General features: G+C 40.9%; 1 protein-coding gene across 7 annotated transcripts in view; it reads left to right on the forward strand.

The window, feature by feature from the left end:
• The window catches only part of HDAC4 (histone deacetylase 4), a 407,925-nt gene that overhangs the window by 339,998 nt on the left and 58,985 nt on the right, over positions 1–8,942 (forward strand). For all 7 annotated transcript variants that reach the window (XM_019553979.1, XM_019553983.1, XM_019553981.1 and 4 more), the window contains one exon: positions 3,275–3,321. In XM_019553979.1, coding sequence (XP_019409524.1) covers positions 3,275–3,321 — 47 coding nt within the window. The remainder of the gene's footprint in view (positions 1–3,274; positions 3,322–8,942) is intronic.

The following is an 8,942-nucleotide window of genomic DNA, read 5'->3' on the forward strand; positions in this document are numbered from 1 at the left end:
CCATGGGGGGGCATGTGCCCCCCTGGGTTTGTGTGCAGGGTGAGGGCAGGGTGCCTGCTGTGGACTCGGGGCCAGTGGCTGTGCCAGCCTCTTCGTACCAAGGGGGCTGGGCCCGGCTCCAAGTGGGCAGTGTCGGGGTGGGCAGTGGCAGCTCTGGGAGGGGTGTCTATGGCCACCCTTAATTCCCTGTAGCCACCCTTCCCAGCACCACTGTCATCTGACCTGCCTCCACCTGCTCATAAGCCCAGCCCCCCTGCCAGGAAGAGGCTGGCACAGCCCCTGGTCCCAAGCCTGCAGCGAGCAGCCCAGCCTCGCCCCGCACACAAATCTAGGTGGGGCACACGACCCCTATGCTGCCTCTGGGGGTACACACAAGGGTGGGGAGCCCTCCACCTATCTTGCACCCCCTGGTTGAGCCGCCCATGGCTCCGTCTGGCTCCCAGCCCTGGGGTCGCATTCACCACCCTAGCTGGACAGCGCCTGCCCCTGCCCCACTCTGTCTCTCACCACAGGGGCCTTGATCTGCCCTCCATGCCCCTCCCTGACTTACAAGCAGGGCACTGCTCTCCAAGCTGTCCATCTACATTCCTATAAATCGGTTACTGGATTGCTATTGGCCAATGTGGCTGGTTAATAATTGGCTATTGGTATCAGCCAAGGAAGTCTTTATCGGTGCACCCCTGCCTCCCATCGCTAACTGCCCTTTCCTGCTCCTCAACTCATGCTGTTGTCACGATTCTCTGTATTGCACAGCAACCAGCATTTACTCTGCTGTATAACAATAACCATAGGAACACAGGAAAAGTGCATAACATCACAGCACACATGGCTATAAGTCATTCTGCAAAGGCAGCAGTATTCAATTTGTGACCTGACAGCCAGATCCAGAAAGGGAGGCCAGCCTGGTAAAACAGATTAGGAAATTTAGCTGGAATATGGCTTTGTGGTTAGGATTTTTCCGCAAGAATCAAGTATATGGTCACCCTCTGGAAACTGGGCCATGGAGGATGGTAATGCTTCGTATGGGCCTTAGGAAGGACAATGTATTTTCATGTGTATGAGGGAAAAAAATGATTTTCAAATGGGAAGATTTAAGACGTGTATATGTCTGAAAGCAGCTAAATGTCTGAAATCAAGCCCATTCTATCATCTCCAAAGACTTATGATTTTTTCAAATGTATAAACCAGTTTCTTTAAATGTGTCAAAGGATTAAAATCTATGCCAAGTTGAAAGCTTAAATGCAAACTGATGTTTGAGTAGCTTAAATGCAAATAATATTTTTTTCAAATAAAGCTCTGTGTATTGTCACCCACAAAAATAAAAATTGATCAGATTATTTTGGTTAACCTTTGTACCCAAACTGGGTCTAAGATCTAGAAATAAGCAGGAGAAATTTCAGGCCACAAGGATCAGCTCAGAGAGGTATGAGAAAATGGAAACAACAGTTGTTTATGGAATTAATTTTTACATTTATTTTCATGATGGCGGTGGTATCATTAAACTGGCAGTTATTTACAAGAGACTAGGAAGCCAGTGACTCAGATTTCTCAGCTTTGTAAGGAGTTTATAGGCAGAATTACCAGGCTAACTACATTTTAAATTTTAAACTACTTTATACTTTGATTATCTTTGAATATCCCAAATTTCTAAAAAGGCTTTGCACCTTCTCTGTTAAGATTCTAACTGCTTCCATTACAACCCACCACTGACATTTAAGTTATCTAACCTGGTAAATTTGACCAGGTTGAGCTTTAAGTAGATGTGTTTTAACAGATGATAAAGGTGATGACTTGCAAGGAAAGCTGTGCATATCTACTCTTTTACATGTTTCTGCCACACTTGAAAGCTTTGTAATGAAGTGTATATTCTTGTCTGTTGTCTCACAGTTTGGGCATGTGTTTAAACAGTCTTTAATCTTGGACAAATGAAGTTGTTTTAAATTGCGACCTTTTGGAAAGATTAATATTAATAATAGGTCAATGTTATAAATGGAAGATGTAGCAGGAGGTCTTATGGAGGATGATTCACATGCTCTTTCTAAGGATCTAATCACACAATTCATTTGACTTGCAAAATCAAATTAATTGTACAGTTGTATTAACCTCACTTTCAGTTGAAGGAAAATATTATGTAGCTTATGTATGAGGTTCATTGTATCTCATTGTGATCTTCAGTCACTAAAGTGTGCTTTTCATCATCATTTCATGATTCTTACCATTTGAAGGAAGTGTCTTCAATTTTGTTATCTCAGCATAGGCATATTAGAATAACAAGATCCCGACTATAGGAACATTTTGGTCAAACCTGCTTCCTGTTGGCTGTGAGCTCCCTAAATTTAACTACCACTAATTAATATCAGGTAAATGGATCCAAGGCTTTTATTGAGTACATATGTATGTATATATCTATGTGTGGATGCATGCACACGCATTTCTTTTTGTCACATGGCTATCTCACTATAGACATAGGTAGACACATTGTATATATAATAGTCATGAAGTGCAATACAGTTAAGTATTTTATTCTTTATTCAGAACACTTGAGAATACATTTCATAACTCTAGTATTCTGAGGAACAAATAATATTACTGATATATGTGCAGAGAAAATAACAACAACATTCTCTTCAGTTCACAATGTCCTCCACACATTTTTTCCATTTTTCTGGAATCTCTGATGTTAGTTTTGCTCTTCTAGTCTTAAGCAACCCAAGTTGTTTGCTAACTGATTGACTTTTTTTGTGGCATTTGTCTCTTAATCGTGCTGTATGAAAGTGCCTAATGCACTCCAAAATTCTCCAGTCAACATGTGAATTTCACTGATAAATAGGGTCTTTATGCTTTTAAAATCCTTCAGATGAAAGCAGTAGGACATAGTCACAGCTTTACTCCCAGCAGAGATGGTTAGTAGTTATTGCTTTCATTGCTACTATTTCTATAAACAAGACTTCAGTGGAGCTGTTATATATAATCAGTATGATTGGCTGAAATGTAGGAACAGCACATAAACATTTATGAAGGCGTGTATGACTTATATGAAGCCTTTACATTAGGAGGCTTTTGAACAAGTACAACTTTATATTATATGTATGCACGTGTGGAAATATTATTTAGTTGTGTGTTTTTCTCTGACAGTTTAAACGCATGCAATAATAAAACCAAAGAACATTACTGTGTTAGAAAAGGATCCAGCATTACCATAAAATTGGACCAAAAAAACCTGTGAACTTTGCCTTTTTGATGACTTACTGCTCTCTTTTTTTTTTTTCCACAGGTTCTCTAACATCAATGTTTGTCAGGCTCCCTTGTGGTGGTGTTGGAGTAAGTATTTTCTTTAATGTGTAAATAATGTCCTGTTTGTTCTCTCAGTCCCATTGGTAACAAAAATTGTTGCTTTGCTTTCCACCGAGCGGATAATTGCAACCAGATGTTATCCATAAACGGGGTCCGTCTGAGGTGCAGGGTTGCACTGACAGCCTCACATGTGTTGCTTCAAAAGCAGTGTGAAAGTTTTAACTATTTTGAGCGCTGAAATCTTGTGCATGCTTTGTCTCTGTCTTTTAGGAAGAGAAACCTCATTTCCCAGACAATGGTGGCTAATAGCTTAGATTACTACATTTTAAAGTAACTATCAAATTAAAAAATGAGCTCCAGATGCATAGCAAGAAAGAAAGATGTACTTTTTATGTTGCTCATATTGTGTAGGCTGTTTCTTCTGTGTTTTTTCTTTGTTCCTCGGATGCCTGCATAATAGTGTAGGTGAAAGTATTTTAGTAAAGAATGGTGATTTAAGAGACAATATTTAGCAAGCTCTTGCAAATAGTAGTTTGCTGTGTTTGTTCCTGCGATGCAAGACTGTTCTAGAATGAAATGTCTTGTAAGAAACACTGCATGGGGGAATTGCAGTCTTCAGCATTTGGCATCCTTCAGTATGGGCTTTAAGACAATGCTGCCTGAATTATGAGAGAGGTGGCTAAAATATCTATCCATCCATCATGTATGAGCAAAAACATTCGTTTTCAACAGTCAAAATTCCAAAGGAGTAAAAGGAATTCTTTCTGTTCCCATAAGGCTATATATATAAATAAAATAAAATATCACACTAACATGGTGAGTTGAAATTTTAAAGCCTGAGGTTCCTTCAAGGCAGCCTTTTGCTATAAAGATTCTGTATATATAGGGTGACATAACAGAAACTAATCTGGAAGAAAAGAAAAGACAGAGAATGAGAATAGACAATAAAAGGCATTGTGTTTGAAACTTCACAGTGGTAGTTCTTGTGCATAATTGTAACTCGCAAGGTTGAATCTGGAGGTCTGGATTCTGTTATGGAAATGAAACAAAATTGTTTTCTTCCTGAGTCTTTGCAAAATGACTGCTTTGAAAATTATCCCGTCAAAAAAGAATAATCGGCATTTATTCATACCACCACCACCACCAAGCACTCCTAGAGATATTTCATTTTGTATTGTAAATATGCTTCAGTATCCTAATTCATGGCAAATTTTTGGCTGGACTTTAAAAGGTTTGGATTTACTCTACCCTGCAGACAGGCATGCCATTCAAAGTAAAATTATCAATTGCAAATGAAAAATGAATGGGAACTAGGAGAGACAGCGAACGGGCCGAACACAATCCCAGAAGTCTTACATTAAGTTCTGAAACAAAAAGAAACCCCATAGTGTTGGTACTACCGAGACCTGGCAATATTCTGTAGATAATTTAAGCAGTATACATACTCATGCAGTTAACTTCCTGATGTCAGTTGCCTCAAAGTCTTTTTAAATGTAAATGTTCAGTAAAACTGGTCTCTTTGCTTCAGCTGTTCACTAATTCAAACATACCAATGTTATCATCGTACAGAGGAAAGTCCCAAAATACATATTTTTGCTTTAATAGTAATTAACGACTACATGTTAGCCAAGATTTTTCCTAAAATGATAGTTCTTTAGAAAAAATCTCTATTTGCTTTTCTAGTTAAATAGGAATATTAAGCCTATTATGCGGGTAGTCTTGACACTGAGGGCCTTGTTACATGGTAGGTTTAGGCAGCGTCTGAAGCTCTTAACTCCAGGACTGGCTGCACGTTAATACCTTTTAAGTGGCTTAAAGCACATATTATTTGAATTAAAGTTATGACACTCCAGGGCAGGATTATCTTCAATCTGCCTAATTGTATTCCTGTTTCATTACTGTGTAGCCACTTACCACGATATTCTGCCCAAGTTGAAGTCCTTTAGTATCCCAAAATGTAATGGTCCCTCCTGACTTAGGGCGAGCAGGCATGCTGGAACATAGCGGAGCCTAGGAACATGGGCAGACCAAGTGCCACAGCCCAGGAGTACCCGGTAGCTGTGGTGCCTCCCACTGCCACCTGGACTGGCTTTGCTCCCGCCAGCAGCAGTGTGGGGAGCAGGTGCCACCCAAGCTCCAGAGAAAAAGGTATCGGGCCCTTTAGAGCTCAGGCAGTGCTTTGCTGTCCACCAGGCCAGCCAGCGGGACACGAGACAGTGGGTACTGCCTATGCTCCAAGGTATAATGGATTGGGCCCCTCAGAGCTCAGGCAGTGCCTGGCAAGCTGGCAGCCCAGCCAACGGGGCACAGGGCCACCTGAGTTCCAGAGAAAAAAGGATCCAGCCCCTCGGAGCTCAGAGCAGGCAAGCTCCATGGCTGCAGCCCTGAAGCTCTCTGGTCTTGCTAAAAGTGACAGAGCACTTCCGCACTGAAAGCAGGGCCTGGGGCCACTTCCCTGGGTCTCTCTGGTCTTGCTGCAGTTGACATGGTGATGGGTCTGCTGGCGGAAGCAGCAAGCAGGTCCTGCGCCTAGTCCTGCCCCTGCCCACCAAGCCTCTAGTGGCAAATCTCAGCCATGCAGGTGAAGGATAGTCAAAGCAGGTTTTTTACCTTATTCTACAACTGCTTCACTAAGATGAACAGCACTAAGCCAGTTACCCTGTAAGCCAAACAAATGTTAAGGTCTAACAGGCCTCGAAGACTTAAAACAAGTAGGGTTTATGGGGAGGGGATAGGGTGCTGATTATCCCAGTTTGTGACTTGCATCAAAACAGACATGAGACAGTCCTTTACATATGCAGCTTGAATAACACAAACTAGCTGCACATGCGGCAGATTAATAATTCAAAATAGCTGCTATTGTCCCTGGGCAAAATTAATTCTGATACGTTATGGCCACTTAATGTGGGACAGTGGGCTTGTCCATCTGTAGGATCCCAGGATAAAATGCTTTGTCCCGGGAGAAATTCAGTGTTTGTTTTCAGCCTAATTTCCTTAATGTGTGTGTGTTATTTCTTTACATTTTAAACTCACTTTTAGATTGTTATACATGGGCACTTGCAGGAAAAAAGGTGTGCGATGGAACGGTTGGCTACAGTCCATCAAAATACAGGGTCTTCATAAAGTCCTTGTGCACAACCTAAGTTATTAATGTTTAAAAGTGCACAAGGACTTTATGAAGACCCTGTATTGTATATCTAGTTAAGTATATGCAAGTACAGGATTTGCTTAGATCCATATCTATGAAAAGATTATTTGCCTCTCAGTGCAGTGCATCTTGATGTGATGTTGGTGTGCTTCTATTTGTTATATTTAAAAAAAAAAAAAAAAGGAAAAACCATTTCCTGTGGCATATTGATTTTGTATGATTTATAGTTCTTAATTACCATTTGTTGAGGAGTATTGCTTTAAGAAGTTATATGGTAGCATTGCACCGAGGCTACAGAAAGGTTCTTGCAGTATTTGATATGAAACAATGGATTTTCTTTATTTTAATATGAATGTTGTTATAATCTCAAGGCAGGTAAAACAGTTTAATGAAATATTTTTCTTCCTTTTTAAACCTGAAATAAGTGTGAAAGCATTAACTGTTGAGAACTTTAGTGAGGAAGAAATGTTTTCTGCAGCAAAGGGTGACAATATCTTGAAAAGTTTCATTAGAGGAAAATTACCAGGAGTTTGAATATAGTTTCCTGTTAAACTGCAAGCTCATTATTAAAGCATGATCTCTAGTTAAACCTGGGTAATTGCATTCTACCTAAATAAATTACCCACACGGTTTCAGTTAGGTACAGTATCATTCTCAGTGCTTTCAGGAGTGGAAGTAGTTTAACTATTGTGAGCTGTTAGAAATCTGCTGTTTTCTACCTCAGTGATGGATGAAATATCAACTACATCTAGACATGAATTGTAAGCGATTTAGATTACAGAAGGCACAGATAATGCTTATTAGAATTAAACATGAGTTTCAGCTTCGTTTTTCAATTTCTCATAACTTTCTAAAACATCATGGGTGCCAATGTATTAAGACTCTCCATAGCCATGGAAGAAAGGGCAATTTGCTCCTTCATCCAGAATTGTCATGTTCTTTGGCTTTTTATTTGCCTCTTTGTTCTAATAAAATGGCTTGGATTCAGGCTACGTTATCTACCTTTAACTGAAAAACATACAGCAGTAAAGCAGAATGCCAGATACATTTGCTTTCTAGCTGGTGAAAACCAGTAGGGTCTGTGTTGCTGGACAGTATGAATTGATTTTCTCCAGGTGATAATGGTTGGCCTGATAAGTCCCATATTCTTGAAATCATCTGGTTACCTGAGAAGTGTCATCTCACCCGTTTATATGAGAGAGAAATTTGGGGGGGGGTGGGGAGTTGTGGTAGTATTCGAAGTCCTCAGTTTTTCTGTCCCACAGTCGGTCTGATTTCAGATGTTGACATGGGCAGTGGACTGATTATGTTAGTGTGTCTTCCTGATAATGGATGAGAATCAGGTCCGTATATTGCTACTTCCAGTTACGAGGCTACTCTTGATTGCCCTGAAAAAGAGATTCTAATCCTATCTCCTTCCTGTTGAACATGGGAAGAAAAGTGAAGGGGGAATCAGCTATACAGCCTTCTACCTAGAGATGAGATTGTGCTCTTTCTATTTCATCTACATGTATGGGACTGCTATGTGACTGACTGAGGTCAGAGGTTGAATAACCAGCCATGGAGACTGGACCCATACAAGATTGAGGTAATGTCTGTCAGCAAAAAAGTGGGGTGAGGAAATAACCAGAGATAATATCAGCTGCTTCAGTTAAGGAAGTGAACCTAATGTTAATTCACAATTCGGGGTCCTGGTAGAACTTGGGTTGCTCCTGGATGCGCAGTTAGAGGGACCCATACTTGGATTGATCCTAAGCTTGGATACTCTTGTTATATACCTCTTCACAGTTAACTGTGCCATAACCACTTTCAAGGTCAGTTGATTTAATGGACCTTTTGAGGGGCTGTAACTTCAGTCCACCAAGAAACAATCCATTGCAGAAAAATATCTCCTCTTTATGTCAGCCTAGAGATTAGATTTGGTGGGTGTTCTGCCCTGTGCATGGAACTTAGTTTCCAGGTAGTTTAGATCCATACAGACCTACATGGAGAAAGCTCTTATTTGTCTGCCTCTCATTATGTCTTGATCACTACAGTTGTGTTCAATACAGCTGCATGAGCCAATAGCCCCTTTGCTCAGGAGGAGGGAAAGGTCAGTACCTTGCTGTTTTCACTAAAAATGAAAGTTCCAAAATCTTTTGTCTTGGTCAGAACCTGGAGGTATTGACCTCTAGTCAGTGCTTTTTATATTTTTGTTGGAAGGGATAAATTGAAGGAGAAATTCATGGATTTCATAGACATTAGGGCTGGAAGGGACTTCAGAAGATCTTCGAGTCCAGCCCCCTGCCCCAGGGGCAGAAAGTCATAGAATCATAGAAGTAGCGTCGGAAGGGACCTTGTAGATCTTCAAGCCCGACCCCCCACCTGGGCGGAAGAAAAAGACTGGACTCAAATGAGTCCAGCCAGGTAGGCATCAAGCCTCTTCTTAAAGATCCCCAGGGTAGGAGCCAGCACCACTTCCCTAGGAAGTTGGTTCCAGCTCCTAGCCGCCCTAACTGTG

The sequence above is a fragment of the Crocodylus porosus genome, unplaced genomic scaffold, assembly GCF_001723895.1.
Source record: "Crocodylus porosus isolate Cpor-Errol unplaced genomic scaffold, CroPor_comp1, whole genome shotgun sequence".
In the NCBI taxonomy this organism is placed as follows: Eukaryota; Metazoa; Chordata; order Crocodylia; family Crocodylidae; genus Crocodylus; species Crocodylus porosus.